The sequence below is a fragment of the Mytilus galloprovincialis genome, chromosome 8 (assembly GCF_965363235.1).
Source record: "Mytilus galloprovincialis chromosome 8, xbMytGall1.hap1.1, whole genome shotgun sequence".
Taxonomy (NCBI): domain Eukaryota; kingdom Metazoa; phylum Mollusca; class Bivalvia; order Mytilida; family Mytilidae; genus Mytilus; species Mytilus galloprovincialis.
Genome location: NC_134845.1, coordinates 45,666,291 through 45,688,812, shown reverse-complemented (window position 1 = coordinate 45,688,812; position 22,522 = coordinate 45,666,291). Strand labels below are relative to the sequence as shown.

Here is a 22,522-nt window from a genome sequence, read left to right as displayed (position 1 = left end):
ATTTATTTTGATTAAATGTCTGCTTGATAGTTTAAGTTGTCTGCCACAATCTACATTGTCAAATTGGACCCATATAATTCCTTTTTCAATGTATTTGGTTGAAAATGAGCCTCCATTAACTAATCCATCTGAAACATCTGGATTTATGGTCAATTCATTTTTCAGTGAAACTTTTAAAAACTTTTCCTAATCCCATTGCATCTCCTGCCTTATGAGGGGCTCTGGTCAGTATGTCATGTTTTATGCTATCGTGTACATCTCCTATCACAGTATCTGAATAAAATTGAGAATGGAAATGGGGAATGTGTCAAAGAGACAACAACACGACCATAGAACAGACAACAGTAGAAGGTCACCAACAGGTCTTCAATGCAGCGAGAAATTCCCGCACCCGGAGACGTCCTTCAGCTGGCCCTATAACAAAAATATATACTAGTTCAGTGATAATGAACGCCATACTAAACTTCAAATTGTACACAAGAAACTAAAAATAAAATAATACAAGACTAACAAAGGCAAGAGACTCCAGACTTGGGACAGGCGAAAAAAGAGCAGGACTAGTAACTTTGGTGAACTCAGAAAGATCAAACATTTTGTCATTGTAACTATTAACATTGTGGTTGTTGTATATAATATGTGTAATATATATATGAGTAATTTTGGTCAGCTGTATTTATAGTTCTCGCTTTTAAATTTTTTATATCGTTTTCAGTCTGCTTTCCTTCGTGCATTCTGTTTTTAAAAATTCTGCAAATTGTTGATCAACTTTTTGCCTCATTATTTGTGTGAATTCAAAAATTTTGAATTTATCTTTCCATACATTAGAAGCTAAGAGGCCATAATCCTTCTTACAGTGTAGAAAAATCCATCTATCCTTGACTGGTTGAAGTTGAAACTAGTCACCTACAGCCAGGATATTGACTCCACCGAATGGTTTGTGTATAGACATGATATCTTGAAGTCTAAAGTTAATATACTTAATCATAGTCTTACATCTTAGTTTATTTAGCGTATCTGAAGTAAGGGATTTGTACGCCAAATTATGGGTAGCAGGTATCTTGAATGCAGAATGAATTGTACTACCTTTAATAAGATAGGCTGCCTTCCCAGTTGGAGCAGTGAGCAAGATATATTTAGTATCAGAATTATCACCAGGACTTTGAGTAAACCATCGCTGCAATGCCTGATATATTCCTCGACGACAACGACGACGATGCCAAAGTGATACCAATATACGACAAATTGTTTTTCAATGTTTGCAGTCGTATAAAAACAGATTAGACCAAACATTTACATAAAGTCAGACAACAGAAGCATTATTTGTAAATCATTTTGAATAACAGTCCAATGTCCAAACAACTACCATTACTGTTTATGTTTGTTTTTTGTGCAAGTGTTCTCTTATTTCAACAGGGATTGAAGGGCGTACTGATAGAGAACTGCAAAGACAGTTTGAGCGTCACTGATGTAGACGAAACGCGCGTCTGGCGTACTAAATTATAATCCTGGTACCTTTGATAACCAATTTATAGACCCTTTCAGGTTTGTAAGAGGCAATAAAAAAGAAAAGATACTGCTAGTACTAGTACTTATTGTTTTATATTTATTTGCATTAACATAAACAAAAGCAAAATATAGCAGTAACAATCGGGTCGTACGGTAAACGTATGATAATAATATTACAATACATGCTGTATGAAAGGCCAATTCAAGATTTTTTTCTGAATGTGTTTGAAAGGCGCCTGTTGATTGACAAGATAAAAATTTTAACATTAGAATGTATTATTAAAGATCAGTCTGAAAATTGTAAATGAACCCTTTCACATGTTTATGATAAAATAAATTGTATAATGCATTTCACACTATCAACAAAAATTAAGACAAAGGTATCCACAACTATTCATCCCTTCATTGCAGCCTGGTAAGTATTAACATTGACTTCGTAGACAGGGGTAAATAATTTTGGACAATGTCTTGCTGTAAAACACATACTAAAGTTCAGTTTGGTAGCAATGGATGTATAAATACACTGCCACATCAAGTCAAAATAGGGACACTAAATCAATGTCTAATGTTGGAATGTTGCTATACTCTCTTCATGTTTAAGACACTTGAAGGGTTCTATAGGTCATGGTGCTGACATTTTATTGTCACTCCAACATTTTCCCCGAAAAAATATTACTCATCAAAGATACCAGGCTTGTATAATGTTAACTACACATAATGTTTCATCTACAAAAATACCCATCAATGACGTGCAAGTAAAACAAATATGAAAAGGCCAAAGAAACTATGCAATTGAAGAGTATTGAGGACCCAAAATTCAAAATGGTTTTGGCAAATACAAAAAAAAGTCGTAAATTCACACAAACCATTCTTACTACAACTTAGCAAAACATAAAATCAACAAAATACTGAACTCCTAGGAAAATTCAAAACGGAAAGTCCCTTATTAAATGGCAAAATCAAAAGCTTAAACATCAAACCAACAGACAACAATTGCCATATTCCAGACTTGGAAAAGGCATTTTCTTTTGTAGAAAATTTTGAAATAAACTCTACCTACTTACTGTATTAATCATTTGTTATTGCTTGGAATATCTGTACCTAGCTGTTGGACAATCCACTATAATAAATGAATAATTAATGTAAAGGAGCATGAATTCTTTCAAAATCTGATGTCTGAAGGCACTTTTTTAAAAAAACATCCATTTTTATCATAAAATGTCAAAAATGGACCTGAAAAATCATCAGAAAATCATTGAACATACTACAGTAATCATTAAAAATACCTTATAAACACAAAAATAATTGAAACATTGTGTACCTTCTCCTTTTCTAAATTTTGTTTGATTTTCGAGGTAAAATAGACTTTCCCTACTAAAGGATTTTTTTCCCTTATTAACTCCATGTTCCCTATTACATTACATCAACATTTAGTGTAGGGAAATTTATATCACTACTGTTTGTTTCATTTACTTTGAACAATTGATATAGCTGTTGTGAAATTGATAACCAGAATCTTTGCTTGCATGGTGTAAGGAAAAATTCTTCTTTATTCAGCTGATGGACCTACAACATGGAAAAAAAGGACACTTTAACACAGCATATTATACCTTATAAAACCTCCAACTTAAACTGCTTACCTCACATGTTTTTGGACTGATACAGCCCTAATGACAGCTTGTAGGAAAAACAAGGGTGAATATGGAATAACATTGTATCAAACATCTTTAAATATACAAGAGTAGATGAAAACTGACATTCTTATTACATATAAATGTACACGAATTATATTTAGAATAAATTTATTTGCCTAATTACAGTAGTAATGATTTTTTTCCAACTTGTACATAAATTTTATGCACAACAAATCATAATTAAAAATCAATTTTCTCTTTAGTTTAAGGTTGGCTAACATCAAGATCAAGTTCATTTACTATTAAGAAAGTAAATGTACACTGTACAGACTAGAATTTTCTCTGGACAAACAATCCATACAGACTTCTATTTACAAAACAGTCAACAACAGCATTGTAGACATAAGACATCTGTTTTGTGTTAACGAGTACATTTAATCTTAAAGCATTTCTGTACATCAAAAATAAAATAGGGATAAATAGGGACAAACATATAGTTATTATGCCAGTGGACATTTTTAATATCTAATTTGTAATTCAAGCTATATCTTATCTATCATTCAGTCAGTTGCCCAAAAATAATAAACAATAAATACAGCCAATTTCAGAAATCTTATTAAGACTTATTGTTAATTTTTCCTGACTTCATCAGTACAAATGGCATGGAATGTGAACTGATAGATAAAGCATGACCATTTTTTAATTTTCTAGTTTATAAAATGTATGAAATTCACTTTGAATGACTCAAAAGGGGATAAGTCCAACAAAAAATGCTACCATATATTTATACATTCTATATTAAAATGTCTACTTGTCACATCCTCTACATCAAAATGTATCTTTTATATATGATTAAACTCATCATAGATATCAGGATTGATTTTTTTATTTCTGCCAGACGTGCCTTTCGTCTACAAAAGATTCATCAGATTAACTACCACTCCTTATTTAAACTGAAAAGAATGATATAAAAACAATTTCTGCTAACTGAAAATATAGATATAGTTTACCTTTTTGCAGATAACTCAAACATGGTAACTTATTTTATATAAAGAAACTAGACATTGCCTTTTCAGTACTTCTAAGGGTTATCCAGTGAGAGTTGCATGTTGTTCAACAATGTATATATAAAAGTTTTTTTTTAACTCTAGTAGAGTAGTTGATATTTTATAGACCCCATGAATATAACTAGGCTGAAGATGATGGTTTCAAATGCAACAGCATATGGCATTTAAGAAATATTTATAAAGCCCACTAAATCCAAAAACTTAAGTTTTAAAGGCAATGGAAAAGGACCTTCAGATATTGCATGCATTTGCAATGCATAGACAGTGATGAAATTTTATACCAAATTTTAACTATGATTATATGAAATCAACAATTTTTGGAATGGACATCAACACCAAACTTAACATTAAAACTCTGTCACCAAAAAAATATAATATGTTGTATGTTGAAAGAAAATTATGATTTTATAAAATAAGCAGCAATCAACATTATAATCACAATCCTACATAACATAATACCCATTTCCATAACATTATTATTGGTATGTATACCACTGAATTTGTAAAGCATATCAATGTTACTTCTTTTGGTTAAAATTTTTAATTACATTGTTATTTACATAACTTGCAAGTATTTATTTAGGAAAAAAAATCCACATTTCATTTTGACTAAAGTTAAAAAAAAAATATCACTTAATGTTTTTGTTATTTTCTCCATTACTAACAACAATTAACATGCATAATGCATTTAAATGTTATGACAAAAAAAGGTGTGTATAACGGTAAACTTGAACACTTCAAGAACTGGATATATTTCAAAATCTTTAGAAAGTCTACAATTTTAGACATGATTTTATAACAATTACCCATCTACACTAGAAAGAAAATAAGAAGAAAACAGTAATAAGTTGTACAATAATTTTATAACTAAAAATAACACATTGTAGGTATAAGAAATTTCAAATATCAACCTTCCAGTTACATAGTGATAAGATGAAATTATTTGTATTCACATTATTTTTTAATTAACAAAACTTGCAAAACATTAAAAGTCAAATAATTTGCTGCTTAAATACAAATATCAACCTGCAAAAAAATGTAAGTTTTTCTAGTTCACCAAGCCATATATTTTTCATTAGTACAATAAATGCATAAATTATAACAATCTAACCTTATCATATGACCAATCACTTTATCATTATTTAACAGTACATGATTTGGTACTGGGTTTACCATCTTTCACTAACTATATAGAGACTATATACTGTGTCATTAAAAAAGAAACAGTTTGGTAGATGTGGAATAGTATCATTGATTTTTTATTGATATATAGGTTTCACTTCTTTTAAAGGCTAAATATAATAACATAGCTCTTAGTGCTGCCTTCAAAACTGATCAAAACGTTTGCCATAAACTGATAACAATTCATGGAGTAAATTTATTCATTTTTAGACAGTACAAAACTGTAGTATGTTCTCACAATCAGTGGATACATAATTTGTCTTTTAAACTGTATATATAAGCATAACAACATAATAATAAATAGGTATAAATTATAAATGCAATTGGTTAAAAAGCTAATATCAAATTCTTCTATCAGACAGCTAATTCCTCATCTGCATCAAATTTTAGTATAGTTGTTAAATCCTCCTTAAGTTTTTGTTTAATTTTCTTTCTAAACTTGTCTCTCACTCTTCCAAACTCCATTATATCTTTTGGCTTCTCACTGAACCAGAATGTAACAAATTCTTTAAACATGTAACCTATAAAAATAAAATGTAAACAGAGAATAGTAATAGTTTTTTCAATATTACACCCATAAGAGCACTAAATACCAATATAATTCCAAGAGTTCTGTTTGTAGGATTCTATTGGTTTAGAGTTGACAATAATGTGTTAAAGATATACATTTTATCATATATACTTGAACCTGAAGTACAACAAATGTAGAATTTTTTCATGTGAAATGAACACTTGAACTTGAATTGCCAAGTGAGAATTTTGACATTTTAAGACATTTTCAATGATTTTTTCTTTTATTTTAATTATTAAAAATGTATGTATTTGAAATATTTCTATTTCAGCAACCCATGAAACATTTTTCTCCTTCTACAAAAACTGATAACCAGGACAATACCTGAATCCACTGCAATACAGATTAGGGGGTTTTCTTTGCAATCGTGCATGTGACTGATATCAATCATACTACAGAACCTCATACAGATAAATTGGTTGATAACACCTTTGTAACTGTGACTGATATCAATCATACTACAGAACCTCATACAGATAAATTGTTTGATAACACCTTTGTAACTGTGACTGATATCAATCATACTACAGAACCTCATACAGATAAATTGGTTGATAACACCTTTGTAACTGTGACTGATATCAATCATACTACAGAACCTCATACAGATAAATTGGTTGATAAAACCTTTGTAACTGTGACTGATATCAATCATACTACAGAACCTCATACAGATAAATTGGTTGATAACACCTTTGTAACTGTGATTGATATCAATCATACTACAGAATCTCAAACAGATAAATTGGTTGATAACACCTTTGTAACTGTGACTGATATCAATCATACTACAGAACCTCATACAGATAAATTGGTTGATAACACCTTTGTAACTGTGACTGATATCAATCATACTACAGAACCTCATACAGATAAATTGGTTGATAACACCTTTGTAACTGTGACTGATATCAATCATACTACAGAACCTCATACAGATAAATTGGTTGATAACACCTTTGTAACTGTGACTGATATCAATCATACTACAGAACCTCATACAGATAAATTGGTTGATAACACCTTTGTAACTGTGACTGATATCAATCATACTACAGAACCTCATACAGATAAATTGGTTGATAACACCTTTGTAACTGTGACTGATATCAATCATACTGCAGAACCTCATACAGATAAATTGGTTGATAACACCTTTGTAACTGTGACTGATATCAATCATACTACAGAACCTCATACAGATAAATTGGTTGATAACACCTTTGTAACTTTGTGACTGATATCAATCATACTACAGAACCTCATACAGATAAATTGGTTGATAACACCTTTGTAACTGTGACTGATATCAATCATACTACAGAACCTCATACAGATAAATTGGTTGATAACACCTTTGTAACTGTGACTGATATCAATCATACTACAGAACCTCATACAGATAAATTGGTTGATAACACCTTTGTAACTGTGACTGATATCAATCATACTACAGAACCTCATACAGATAAATTGTTTGATAACACCTTTGTAACTTTGTGACTGATATCAATCATACTACAGAACCTCATACAGATAAATTGGTTGATAACACCTTTGTAACTGTGACTGATATCAATCATACTACAGAACCTCATACAGATAAATTGGTTGATAACACCTTTGTAACTGTGACTGATATCAATCATACTACAGAACCTCATACAGATAAATTGGTTGATAACACCTTTGTAACTTTGTGACTGATATCAATCATACTACAGAACCTCATACAGATAAATTGGTTGATAACACCTTTGTAACTGTGACTGATATCAATCATACTACAGAACCTCATACAGATAAATTGGTTGATAACACCTTTGTAACTTTGTGACTGATATCAATCATACTACAGAATCTCAAACAGATAAATTGGTTGATAACACCTTTGTAACTGTGACTGATATCAATCATACTACAGAACCTCATACAGATAAATTGGTTGATAAAACCTTTATAACTGTGACTGATATCAATCATACTACAGAACCTCATACAGATAAATTGGTTGATAACACCTTTGTAACTGTGACTGATATCAATCATACTACAGAACCTCATACATATAAATTGGTTGATAACACCTTTGTAACTGTGACTGATATCAATCATACTACAGAACCTCATACAGATAAATTGGTTGATAACACCTTTGTAACTGTGACTGATATCAATCATACTACAGAACCTCATACAGATAAATTGGTTGATAACACCTTTGTAACTGTGACTGATATCAATCATACTGCAGAACCTCATACAGATAAATCGGTTGATAACACCTTTGTAACTGTGACTGATATCAATCATACTACAGAACCTCATACAGATAAATTGTTTGATAACACCTTTGTAACTTTGTGACTGATATCAATCATACTACAGAACCTCATACAGATAAATTGGTTGATAACACCTTTGTAACTGTGACTGATATCAATCATACTACAGAACCTCATACAGATTAATTGGTTGATAACACCTTTGTAACTGTGACTGATATCAATCATACTACAGAACCTCATACAGATAAATTGGTTGATAACACCTTTGTAACTGTGACTGATATCAATCATACTACAGAACCTCATACAGATAAATTGTTTGATAACACCTTTGTAACTTTGTGACTGATATCAATCATACTACAGAACCTCATACAGATAAATTGGTTGATAACACCTTTGTAACTGTGACTGATATCAATCATACTACAGAACCTCATACAGATAAATTGGTTGATAACACCTTTGTAACTGTGACTGATATCAATCATACTACAGAACCTCATACAGATAAATTGGTTGATAACACCTTTGTAACTTTGTGACTGATATCAATCATACTACAGAATCTCAAACAGATAAATTGGTTGATAACACCTTTGTAACTGTGACTGATATCAATCATACTACAGAACCTCATACAGATAAATTGGTTGATAACACCTTTGTAACTTTGTGACTGATATCAATCATACTACAGAATCTCAAACAGATAAATTGGTTGATAACACCTTTGTAACTGTGACTGATATCAATCATACTACAGAACCTCATACAGATAAATTGGTTGATAACACCTTTGTAACTTTGTGACTGATATCAATCATACTACAGAATCTCAAACAGATAAATTGGTTGATAACACCTTTGTAACTGTGACTGATATCAATCATACTACAGAACCTCATACAGATAAATTGGTTGATAACACCTTTGTAACTTTGTGACTGATATCAATCACACTACAGAATCTCAAACAGATAAATTGGTTGATAACACCTTTGTAACTGTGACTGATATCAATCATACTACAGAACCTCATACAGATAAATTGGTTGATAACACCTTTGTAACTGTGACTGATATCAATCATACTACAGAACCTCATACAGATAAATTGGTTGATAAAACCTTTGTAACTGTGACTGATATCAATCATACTACAGAACCTCATACAGATAAATTGGTTGATAAAACCTTTGTAACTGTGACTTGATATCAATCATACTACAGAACCTCATACAGATAAATTGTTTGATAACACCTTTGCAACTTTGTGACTGCTAACAACATCATGATGCATACAGATGAAGGGTTGATAAAGTCGTCAGAAAATTGATACATTTACTGCATTCAATATCATCCTTGAAAACTGGTACAGGACAATTGCCATTGACTGTATTACTCATACAATTGCTTGTTTTTACTATCATTTGTATATTAAAGGTTTATATCATACAATTAACTTTTGAACTGTTTTCAAAATAAATATGTTACACCAATTACACCAAAAGTACACTGTAAAACTACATCAAATTAAGAATAAATGACTGCATACTTCAGTGTTTATATATATTCAACCCACAACTGTATACTATCGTCTGAACATGTATGAAATAGTTGCCACTGGAAGTTCACAGAAACAATGATTATGAATAAATTTCATATACTATATTGTGTACTTACAATACAATTCATGGAAATCATGTAGAGATGGTTTGTCATCTTTAATGTTATAGAAATGTGTCCGTAATGTTTGCTTTTTTAATAGTTCATATAGAACACTTGTCAGATTTATTCCTACTATGGCATACGAGAACCTAAAGAACAGATAAACAAATCATGTATTAAATCAATGATAATGAATCTATTTATATTAATATAACACAAATTGGTCTAAATTACTTTTTAACACAACTGAATATTGAATTTTATGGGTGTTTTGTGAAAGTATAATTAAATAAACTTCAGTGAAAATTACATGTGTCCAAGAGAGATCAATATAAACTGATTTTGATCATGAACAAAAACAAATTGGTAAAAAGTTGCATTTTAAGTATCCCAGACAGGTATACAGACATGAATAATTGGTAATGTGTGTTTTGATGTATTCTAGATCTTATATAGCTACCAAAATGATTTTCACCTTTGTAAGTTAACAAGAACACAGTATATTCATCTCTTTTAATTTGAAAATTAAAGAACCTTAGTGAGCACGCTCACATACCCCACGTCCCCACATTGTCATTGGAGAAATTAAATAAGTATAAGAAAAAAAAATTGTATAAGAAAAAATATTGAATAATAATTTCCTGTCAATAAACATAGTATGTCCTTATTATCTACAAAATTTCATGAAATTCTGTTGTGTGTTTTCAGAGGAGTTGAGATGACAAACTGTTGTAGAAGTACATTGAAGCAAATAAGTTCAAAGGGCATAACTCCTAGAAAAAAAATTGAACCGTAATTTCCTGTTGATATGCACATCTACATAGTATGTCCTTATTATCTACAAAGTTTCATGAAATTCTGTTGTGTGGTTTGAGAGGAGTTGCGATGACAAACTGTTGCAGTAGTACATTAAAGTAAATAAGTTCAAAGGGGCATAACTCCTAGAAAAAAAATTAAATCGCAAATTCCCGTCGATATGCACAACTACATAGTATGTCCTTATTATCTGAAAAGGTTTCGTGAAATTCTGTTGTGTGGTTTGAGAGGAGTTGCGATGACAAACTGTTGCAGTAGTACATTAAAGTAAATAAGTTCAAATCGCGTAACTCCTAGAAAAAAAATTGAATTGCAATTTCCCGTCGATATGCACAACTTCATAGTATGTCCTTATTATCTGAAAAGATTTCGTGAAATTCATTTGTCTGGTTTGAGAGGAGTTGCGATGACAAACTGTTGCAGTAGTACATTAAAGTAAATAAGTTCAAAGGGGCGTAACTCCTAGAAAAAAAATTGAATCGCAATTTCCCGTTGCGTGGGGTATAAATATGAAAAAATACATATCTATAATTTGGGTATTAAGCTGTTTATTTCAAATATCAATATATGTAATTTTTAATTCTAATACCCAATTTTAATTCCTCCTGATAGATAACCTGACAATGATATCCCCAATTGGAAAATAACAAGAATGTGTCCCTAGTACACGGATGCCCATCGGCACTATCATTTTCTATGTTCAGTGGACTGTGGAAATGGATTAAAAACTTATTTGGCATTAAAATTTGAAAGATTATATCATAGGGAACATGTGTAATAAGTTTAAAGTTGATTGGACTTCAACTTCATCAAAAACTACCTTGACCAAAAACTTGAAACAGGACAAACGGATAAATTAACCTGAAGCGGGACAGACAGGACAAACGAACGGTACAACAGACGAGCGGACATAGGGACGCACAAACCACAAAACATAATGACCATAAATGGGGGTAAAAAGGTAAATATTGACATATAGAACAAATACTCCTATATAAGAAGTTGTCTGATAGTTTTGACTTAAATGGCAGGTAGATCAAAATTTAACATTAAATAATAATAACTTATTTCAAGAAGAATTTTCTTTTTTAATTTAAGAAGGCTGTTGACTGTAGTGAAATAAGTTAAACCTACCCTAATGTTGGATGGTGAGATTTTGACAAAATCTGCCGTGATAATGCTGTGTATTTTGATGAAATATATCTGAAAATAAATCAAACATAATGAATACGAATAAATCAAGTAGAAAATAACACAACATAATTGATCAAATGTAAATTTTTGTCTCTTTGCTAATTGATAAAATACATGATAAAGTCATATGAACAATGCTGAAATCTGAATGAAGATGTTATAGTTATATTCAGCTTTGCCCCCCTCCCCCCCCCAAAAAAAAAAAATATCAACACTACAATTCCTTCATAAAAAAATAAGATAAAACACAGTTGTTTTGCCATATATCTGTCTGGTAAACATTCAAATGATAGGGTTAATAATGCATATAGTTACTTCCTAATGATAAAAGAGGGACAGTCAAACTCTTAAATCGAAAAAAAAAACTGACAACGCCATGGTTAAAAATGAAAAGGACAAGCAGACAAACAGTAGTACACATGACACAACATAGAAAACTAAAGAATAACAACACGAACCCCAACATAAACTAGGGGTGATTTCAGGTGCTCCGGAAGTTCAAGCAGATCCTGCTCCACATGTGGCACCTGTCGTGTTGCTTATGAGATAACAAATCCGGTAAATAGTCTAATTCGGTAGGTCACATTTACGAAAGGGAAGGGGATTGTAGTTATGACGTAAGAAACATATCCGATATCATTTGTGAAAACAGTTATTCCATAACGGTCAACCAACTCGTGATGGTGTCCGTAAAATTTACTAAGAGATGATTTCAACTTCACCATTTGGAACTCTTGATTTAATAGCTTCCTTGTGAGCAACAACCCTCTATCAAGAAAATCATGATAGGAAGTGCAAGCACAGAAATATCGTATCAATTGGGAAATATATAAACCGTATGCAGGTGCTGCTTGAATGTTGCTACTTAGAAATGGAAAGTTCACAATTGGAAAGCTGAAATCATCTCTTCTATCCATTGTAAAATATCTTACAGTAACTGGTTTAATCCAAGCATTCCCATCCCTCTAAAGTCTGTTTTAGGATCTTCTCCTTGAAATCCTATATCTGTCCACTGTTTACTGAGTCTTGTCTCCAACTTTATATCTGGCATCAAGAAGCCCCAAAGCTGAAATAAACCAAATCAATACACAAATATACCCAAGCTGAATGGATGGAAACATGTATATAACAAGAATGTGTTCATAGTACAAGGATGCCCCATCCGCCTTGTCATTTTCTATGCTCAATGGACCATGAAAATGGGGGGAAATCTCTGATTTGGCATTAAAATAAAAAGATCATATCATAAGGAATATGTGTACTAAGTTTCAAGTTGATTGGACTTTAACTTCATCAAAAACTACATCGACCAAAAACTTTAACCTGAAACAGGACGAACTGATGAATGAACGGACCCACAGACCAAAAAACATAATGCCCATAAATGGGTCTAAAAAAAAATTCTATTCTTTCAAGAATACTACACTTTTCTTTTCCATTCCAAATGTCATCATTTGCAACTTTTTATTAACATTTTAAGAAAAGTCAGTCAACCAATAAGTTTGAGACCAGATAAACCCAGTCAATGTAAAGATATCACTAAAATAATTAAAAGTCAACAAGAAAGATACGCCCATCATCACATCATAGTTAACTTATATAACACCTGTGTCAAATTTTATTACATTCAAAATATACTACTGGAAAAAATCTACAATTTGTGTTCAAAAACTTTGGAACAATTGATTTATAAAATTAGGTATGATTGCCAACTATCCATCAAAGTTTAAATGAAGTGGATGTTATTATAGGCAACTTTAATTTGTGGCCTTCAACAATGAACACATTTCATGACAAACAGGTGTGATGGACAGAAGATAAGATAGAGACAGGAACAAAGTGAAAACTGAAATAGCCTCTGATGAATCTCACGGCATATCATATTAATACTATTATGTTTGACTCTATATTATCACAGACTTATGCTCATTTTTGAGGCCAGTACAGAGACCTATAGCTGTTAATTTCTGTGTCATTTAGTATCTTGTGAAGAGTTGTCTCATTGACATTGTCTATCATACCACATACTGTGGATTCATTTTTATTCGTGGTATACCAATTTTCGTGGGTTTCGTGGGTCACAGCGAACCACGAATTTAAGAATTCAACGAAGAATAATCCCGAGAAATGTGTATGGAGTCGGATGTTTATTTCCGGTTATGTTATGCAGTTCTAGTATAGTTTTGACTAGCGATAAACATTGTAACATAACACGTGTTTTTTTTTGAAAGAAGATACAAATATTTTAATTAAATCAATAATAGGCCAACTAAAATTAATTAGTAGATTTTCATCCAAAGTTTTGAAAAAAATGGGGCGGGTGGGAGGATTTTATTTTTAAAATTTTATTCAATTTGAAACCTTCTTGTGGCGTGAACTTCATATATATGCAAGTGTTATAATTACAAAATTTAGCTTATACCATGTAAATGTTTAAACATGTATAAAGAATCGTACATAATTCTTGAATAAACATCTCTGATTTGAAACGCGGACTGTTCTACATGCAATTGCTACTTTAGAAACATATTTTCAGCAAACAGTAAAACCATGGAGAAATTCTCTATTCATTTGACTATCAACTCCAAATTTATTTTGCTCTCTAAGCGATGGTTTGTAGTCCCCATAAACTTATGCAAATGCAGTGGTATGCAGCACAAGTATTATGAATGAAATGAACACTCAAACAAGTGTTTCCAGGAATAGTAAAGTTGGCGCTTTTAAGATTCTCAAGTTATGCAAGAAGTGACACATATATAATTACATTATAAATGGTATTTTGTGTTTTTAAACAAAAACAAAAGCCATAGGTAAATCTAAGGGTTTTCTAGTACACAATTGTGTATGTTTGCCGACTTTTTGAACTCTTTTTTTTCTACCAATTTGTTCCACGATTCTTGCTCTTTGGAAATCATTCACAGCCCAAATTTGCTTACACAAAGTCAATGTATTATTAAATGAATCCACAATTTTCTGATGAAAGAAATTTCCAATTTGTGACATACCGCGATTTGCGTTGGACACAGCGTATTTAATACTCGTAACCCGAATATTTCATGCCCTTCTGGTAATCTTTCTATATTCTCCGTAGATGATACTGTCATCATTGAGCAGCAGATTTTGTCAACATAACCGTTTTAAAGTACTCGAAACAAGAAATATGAAAACCGAAATTTTATAAACAGGAAGTTCGAATGAAACGAAATTATTGACGGTTACCGGTAACGGAAATGAACAAAATCCGGAAATCGTAAATTTTGCAAAATAAAAAAAATCGGGGCGGGACGATTTCAGAGGGGCGGGCGGGGATGAAAATCTATCAATTAATTTTAATTGGCCATAAATATAGCGAATATCAGTGATAATTTACTTCCTAAAATTGATTAACACTGTTCATGGAAAATAACTGCAAGTTGTTAATTACTGTGTCATAGTTTGGTTACTAGTGATTTAAAATCAATAGGATTAAGTACGGGGATATTGCCCGTAGGTAATATTGTTTATGACAGGAACATTTATTTTCACACCTTATACTTATATGACTGTTTATTATATCGTGATTAGGGAAATGAGCTTTCAATCATAAAGTTTTGAATGCCTTATAGAATTCCGACAAGAATTTATAAATTGTAAAACAAACAAATAATTAGTTGTCTCTGTCCATTATTGTAATAGCAGTTATCAATGAACACTTTAACCTAGAATGACCAAGCGAGGATTTTGACAATTCAAAACTTTTTCAATGAATTCCTTCTTTTTAGTTTGTTTCATTATTGACCAAACCAAGGAGGTTATATGATCTCCTAAATCAAAAAGAAATCCACGAATTACGTATCTGAATTTTTTTTTTTGTAATCAGCGATCCACGAATTTACGTATACCACGAAACGTCTTTTTTTCTCTATCCATGAAAATTGATACCCACAAAAATAAATGAATCCACAGTATCTTTTATATATTTAGAAACGGTTTGGTTAGTTTATCAATAGAAACAATGTTAAACGATTTGATATGTTTCATTTATATCCATAAGTTTAATCATGGCCTATTATTGTATGCATGCCTAAATATATTAGTTCAATAAATATGGTTGGATACAATCATTCTATTTTCTTTTAATTCATAGTCGTTCCAGTTTTTGTTGATAAAGGAAAAATTCTATTTTCAAGCATACTTTTAAATTTCATGCATGGTTTTGTTAAAGTTTGCATACAAGACTATCAAAGCATTCAAAAGTTTGTGGTCAATGGTGGTAAACCTATTCACAAGAAATCCACCAAAAATTGGTAACCCATGTATAATAATAAATCTACAGTTGTGCTAATAATTCTGTTTTTTATTACCTGCATAAGTTTTTCTTCATGATCTGGATTTTCAGAAGAATACTGTGTCTTCCTCATTTCTTCTACTTCTGCAAACAGTCGCTTGTATCCAGATATCTGACATAAACATACTTGGAAACAGTATGCAAATCTGGAAAAATTTAAACAAAAAACACATGTACATTACATATGAATAAGGCAGATCTATGGGATGAGCATCACTAAGACCAAGCACCACAAACTAGTTGTAAAACCTTAAATAGAAACCAAGAGATCATCAAACCAAAAAAAAAGATAGCTAAAGGTCATCAGTGTTCTAGCTACCAACTTGAACAAGGCGCAGCACCCACCCCTTTTTTATTGACACCTGTGCCCTTTTTTGTGTCACCTTTGCCTTTTTACTGCAGTTTCTTGGGCACCCTGCCGTTTTATCCTGAAACTCAATAAACCAAAAATGGATAAAATGGTCATCAAACGGTATTTTTTTCCAGTTTTTATTACTGTTAAAGTCATAAGAAACCTCAAATCAAAAAAAATAATGCATACGTTTTTTAATAACTCAATGGATAGTTTTCATTATAAAACTTATGTACAAATACTTTTTTCTGAAGAAAATTCTTTAATTTATTCATATTTAGAAGAAGTTTACTTTATTTTAATTGCTTCCTTCCAGGAAGCAATTCCCCGGACATATTTTCTGTATACAAAGTGACCTCAGTGTGACCCATCTCGTAAAAATCCGGTGATCACAATACGCATGGATGTCCTTAAAATAAACTATTATCTGAATTTACATGTTAAACATGTGCTCAATTTCCATACTTTTTTGTTGATTTTTTGTCGATTGTTGACAAACAGGTGACAATCGTTAAACTTCGGCTTCAAACCACGAACTTTAATTACCTGCCATATTTTCACAACAACACTGACAGATTGAAAAAAAATTAACGATTTTACAAAATTTACAAGAAAAAAATTATAAATTCGTGCACAGAAGACTAAGTTTATGATGTTTGTATGCATTGGTTCAAGAATTGGAAGAACATTATTTTTCACCGGTCAATCGATTACATTTAAAAGCAATAAATCTGAGGTCTGCTGAAGGCTTTTGTATCTGCCTCTATTTTACAAACCAATCTGATGTTGCCCCTCCCCCTGTATTACTATACTACAAAGCTTACTGAGGATGGATTTCAGCTATTACATCTTTTATCTTCATGACTTCCTCTGATGCAGGTATAACATCAATAATTTCATCTTTACTCAGCTGTTTCAGGATGGCAATATTTGAATGTTTCAAAGATCTTTCTGTACATGAAAAGATTTAGAAAAATGCATCAGCTGTCAACATGTACAATTTGTAAATAATAAATTGGAAGCAAAACAATCCATTTTTAACCAACATTGCATTTTTGAAAAATCTGTAACTTACCATACTTATTACATGTATTAATACTAAAGAATGAAATCCATATTTGAAATAAAATGAAGATTTGAGTTACACACCTAAATATCATATGATAGCAACCCACATGACCCAACAATAACAATAAATTCTTAAAAACATAAAAGTTGTAGTTTCAGACGACTGATGTTAAAACTCATGAAATTATTACAAATATGTAATTGAACTCCTCTTCTAATTTCTAATCACCACGTTATGGCCTTTTTGCACTCATGTGGCGTAAAGCAAACACTAATCAATCAATCAATCAATCCCCTAATTTTTTATAATACATTTGTAGTATTGTACATGTTTTAAGGGCACAAATATCACATGTAATAGTCAAATGTAGCAAGGAAATTTTAAATATTGCATACCAATTGCCTTTGTTCTTTTAGCCCCTTTTGGGTTCTCAGAAGTTATTCTTAGAAGTTCACATTTTCCTGTCCATTTTCTGAGAATCCACTTCCACATTGGCCAAAGAACGCTGAAGTAAAAGGAAACCCACGTTTGATGTAAATACCCCTTCCACATGAAGTCAAATTGTCAATCTGCAAAACAAAGAACATTTAATTATTCTTAAGCTTGTTTGAATAGTTTGAGATAGAAGCTTACTACAGAAGAAAGATCTTGCAAGACATCTTCTTGTGTAGTTTGTGTTCTTAAGAGTTGGTGATTTTAAGTGCATAATAAAGTCACAAGTAGCTTATCTGGGATGACAGAGAACATAAACATAAATATATTGTCATTGTACATGTAACATAAGTAAGTTTTGTGTGGTTTTTAGTTTTAGTTTATTCAAATATTTTGGAGTTACGTGTCACATCTGATTTAACTAACTAGTGCACATTTTTTGTTTAGGGGCCTGCTGAAGCCTGCCTTTGGGGGATTTTCTCACGGTGTTTTAGACCCATTGGTGGCTTTGTACTGTTTTACTCTTTGTTGTCCCTCTGACACATTTTTTGCTGGATGTTGAAAGCTGTAAAGCTACCCACAGTAATGCTTACAACCAAGTCATGTAATTAAATTTGTTAATATAGACCCTTTTGTAATACATAAGCAAGACACAAACAATTTTAAATGTCTGTGAATAAGCGATATGTGTCTCATTTTATAAGTGAAGAAGAACATTTTGAAATTAAGAGGGCCTTTGACCAAAACCTCTATTAACATTATTAAGAAACTGTATTTTTAGCATAAGAACTGTTAAATACAAAATTTCCTTGATACATGTACATATAAGATAGACAAATATCAGTTGTTTACTCCTAATATTTCCCCACAGGCTGTACATGTGGTCCCCTAAAAATTAACTGCAATGAATGTGTACCAAAGTTTAGGGTAAAATTGCACATTAGCAAATAAGGTGAAATTATACAAATTAATACTGTAACAAAAATTCTATTGCTGCCAAAAAATTGAACTCCCAAGAAGGAACAAAATAGAAAGTAAAATTCCTGCCAATTGTACATAATAAAATTACTTATTTACTTACAATAAAAGATGTGTTACAAATATAAGTTACTAACCCACTTCTAGTATTTTCAAAAATTATATCTTGTAAGAGAAATACATGTAAACAGTGCTGCCATTAAAAATCAATAATTCAATAAATATTTAATAAATGTCTTTATACATCTATAGCAATCAATTTTTATCTGATAAACTATTGTTATACTATTATCAATTTTGATTGTTTTGTTATATAAATAAACAGTGACATATAAATCATGTAAATTGCAAAAAAATCAAAGATTTTCGAAATTATGCAGCTAAGCCATGTACAAATGTAAGCCCAATTGTATAATAATTGTATTTTGTACACTTTTGAAAATAAAATATTGTTTAAACTAAGCCCAATTGAAAAAGGGCAATCTAATTGAAATCTAGATCTGTGTCAAAGCTTCATGTACAATAAGCTGATAACACTTCTTTCCAATGTCTGTTCTGATTGATCAAGTGTGGATCAAGGATTTTGAAAAGCAGCAGCCTATACATGTAGCAAGTTAGCCAACATGAGGAACTGATGCTTGCAAAAAGGATATGCATGAATTACATATATATAAATATGTAGCTTCATAAGCAGATCCTTCTGTTCCCATATTTGAATCCACTTCTGTTGATATTACACCTATCTTGTTACCAATGAAGTCTATTCTCACAAAGTTTTGGAGGTGGTATCAAAAAGGTCTTTAAAACAGAAAGTTGGGTAGGATCAGAACTTTTGCCTGACAGGTGCCCCGGGAGGACCCGAAAAATAATACATCAACATGAAAAGTACATGGCAATCTCAAAACATGTAGCTACCCAAGTTGATATCTGAAATCAGAAACAGCTGACCGTGTAATTTCTGAGGAAAGTATCTTTCATAAATTGAAAATAAGTGAATGTGGCATCTATGATTGCACATGAGACAACTCTCAAACAGAGACAAATTGTTGTAGTAGTAAACACCTATAGGCCTTCAACAATAAGCAAAACCCATACCCCATAGTTTCTTTCAATATCATAACATAATTATTTGAACTTCTCTTTAAGTTATAATTATAGAAAAAAATAGGCATAACATTCTCAGTTATCCTTGTTGAAAAGGATTGGGTCAACTTTGACATCTTGCCTGAAGCAATACCGGTATTTGAATTATTGTAAAGTTCAATGAACTCTGAAGGTCAAGTAAGATATTTCAGATACATGAACACATGTTTATTCATACAAAATATCATATAAAGTATCATCAGACATGTACACTTACTTATTTTAAACCTAAGGGACCCAAAAAAACTATGATAGATAGTTACAAATGTAGGTCAATAAATCTTAATTAAATATCTTATATTAAGACGTAGTGTGGAAAGTATTCAGGACTTTAAACAGTTCTTCACCAAAATTGTCTGACTTTAACAGATCTTTTTAATTAACCAAAAATGTTCATAAAAAGTGTCAAGAGTAGGCATGAAATTTATATTACAAGTACATGAAGTATAGGTAGGGAGGCATGAAATTATCTATATTCTTTTCATAACTTAGGCTAATAATTATTGTCTCTCATTCTACTATCTAAGGACATTAGAGGCTAGAGCAACAACACATCTTTCTGGAGCACCTTAATCTGAGATCACCCGCAGTTTTTGGTGGGGTTTGTGTTGCTCAGTCTTTAGTATCCCAAGTTTTGATTACCGGTACTATTGTTTGTTTGTTGGTCTTTTCATATTTTAGCAATTGCCTTGTCAGTTGTTCAATCTTTCAACTCATTGAAGCACTTTTTCTTTAGGTTATGTCCCCATCCCCAACTGTGTTGACTGTTTTTCAGATCATAGTTTGTATTTGGCCTTAAATTTTTATTCTTTTTCTTTTTTCATACTTGTACATATCAAAACAGCAGCATTTTGTTAGACCACACATGTATGAGGGTGGTAATGCCCTTTACCGTCAGACATCAAACAAATGGCTACCATTAGCGTCAAATTGGTTAAAATTTTACTGTGATTAGTCGGATCTGAGTCGGTCTCAAATAATTATCTTAAGCATCAGTTTTAGAAAAAAATTAAGGTGCTGCGTCAAAATCAGTCCATTGTTTTATCGTCTAAAACTATAGAAAGTGTACATTTTATTGTCAGCACCAAAAATTACTGTTAGAGTGGGGTGCTCATTTTCGCCACATCTTTCCATGTTTTCTACAGTTAATGTTGAGGTCTAAATGTTTTTGAAGTATACTGATATTTCTATATGAAGATAACTTCAAATGCAAAATATACTTAAGCTTGAAAACCGGTTTGTTTTAAGAAAATCATCTGAAAAGTTAGATTAAAGGGTGTTTGAAATTTCCGGATGTTTTGTCAATGGGGGACACATATTCGCCGTTTTTACACATCTATTTAAAACCAAATAACCGCAGCTTTTAACAATTTTTATCAAATCAATTGCATTATAGATGAATAGCAGACATTTCAAAGGTATAAAAAATTCAAAATTAGGGCATTCAGTCAAATATTTACTTAGAAATACTTCTTTGAAATCGTGTTTTTTATTCAGGAAATTGTCCGAAAATCGTTGTCCGTTTTTCGGTCATTTTCGGTAGGAGCCGCAGTTTTGTCTCAGTTTAAAAAAATATTATATTTGTTATGAAAATATAATTTACGGGTACATTTCTTCCATTTCACCCATCCTTTGAAGTTTTTACACCTCAAAATCCTTAAACGGCGAAATTGTGTCCCCGGCGAAAATGACCACCCCACTCTAACATCATTAGGAAAGAATTTTCACCATCATTCGTCATGAAGTTACCCCATTACTACCTCATATATATATATAAATCAACAGTATGAGTAAATTCTCATGTTTACCTAAAAAAGAAAGAAAATGATTTTTAGTTTAAAAATTAAGTAATGTCAATGTTTTGCTAGTCTTGATCTAAAGATGCATGATTTCTGATTTCAATTTGCTTGATACCTAAGAGTGTTTGTATTTAATGCTTAACCTTATTTAGTGTATTTTTGACAGGCACATGTGAGTTATTGTTTACACTTACAAACCTCCACCAGGTGGCAGAAAAATTCTAAATATTAAGTCATACACGGCGATTTTTGATTGGTTTGTTCACTAATCAATAAAAGTACCCTAAAAGGAAAAGTATCCCAAATTTGAGCTGACCCCTATTTACATTTCTAGATATCAGATTGTTTAATGTCTACTTAGTTAAAAAGAAATACCTATTCTCCGCGTAATCAATACTGTATCTTATGAATGGTAAATAAGGATTGAACTCTGTTACTATGGACCGGCCAATGAAAACTCTTCTTAGAAAGAGGTCGGGGAAAGACTTAGTAA

At 31.5% G+C, this 22,522-nt stretch overlaps 1 protein-coding gene across 4 annotated transcripts; it reads right to left on the bottom strand.

The window, feature by feature from the left end:
- Positions 1 to 1,580: 1,580 nt before the first annotated feature.
- On the bottom strand, positions 1,581 to 22,492 carry LOC143042040 (ELMO domain-containing protein 2-like). Of its 4 annotated transcripts, none has more exons than XM_076214272.1 (8): positions 22,405 to 22,492; positions 18,073 to 18,246; positions 17,433 to 17,559; positions 16,273 to 16,402; positions 12,862 to 12,995; positions 11,870 to 11,938; positions 9,935 to 10,068; positions 1,581 to 5,910 (listed from the first exon to the last, which is right to left on the bottom strand). In XM_076214272.1, exons 2-8 carry the CDS (start codon positions 18,227 to 18,229, stop codon positions 5,744 to 5,746), a joined length of 918 nt encoding a protein of 305 aa, XP_076070387.1. In that variant the 5' UTR covers positions 18,230 to 18,246; positions 22,405 to 22,492; the 3' UTR covers positions 1,581 to 5,743. The 4 variants fall into 4 exon arrangements, with proteins under 4 accessions (XP_076070387.1, XP_076070386.1, XP_076070388.1 ...); XM_076214271.1 differs by lacking the exon at positions 22,405 to 22,492 and adding an exon at positions 22,173 to 22,246; XM_076214273.1 differs by lacking the exon at positions 22,405 to 22,492 and adding an exon at positions 22,145 to 22,165.
- Between the last annotated feature and the right edge of the window lie 30 nt (positions 22,493 to 22,522).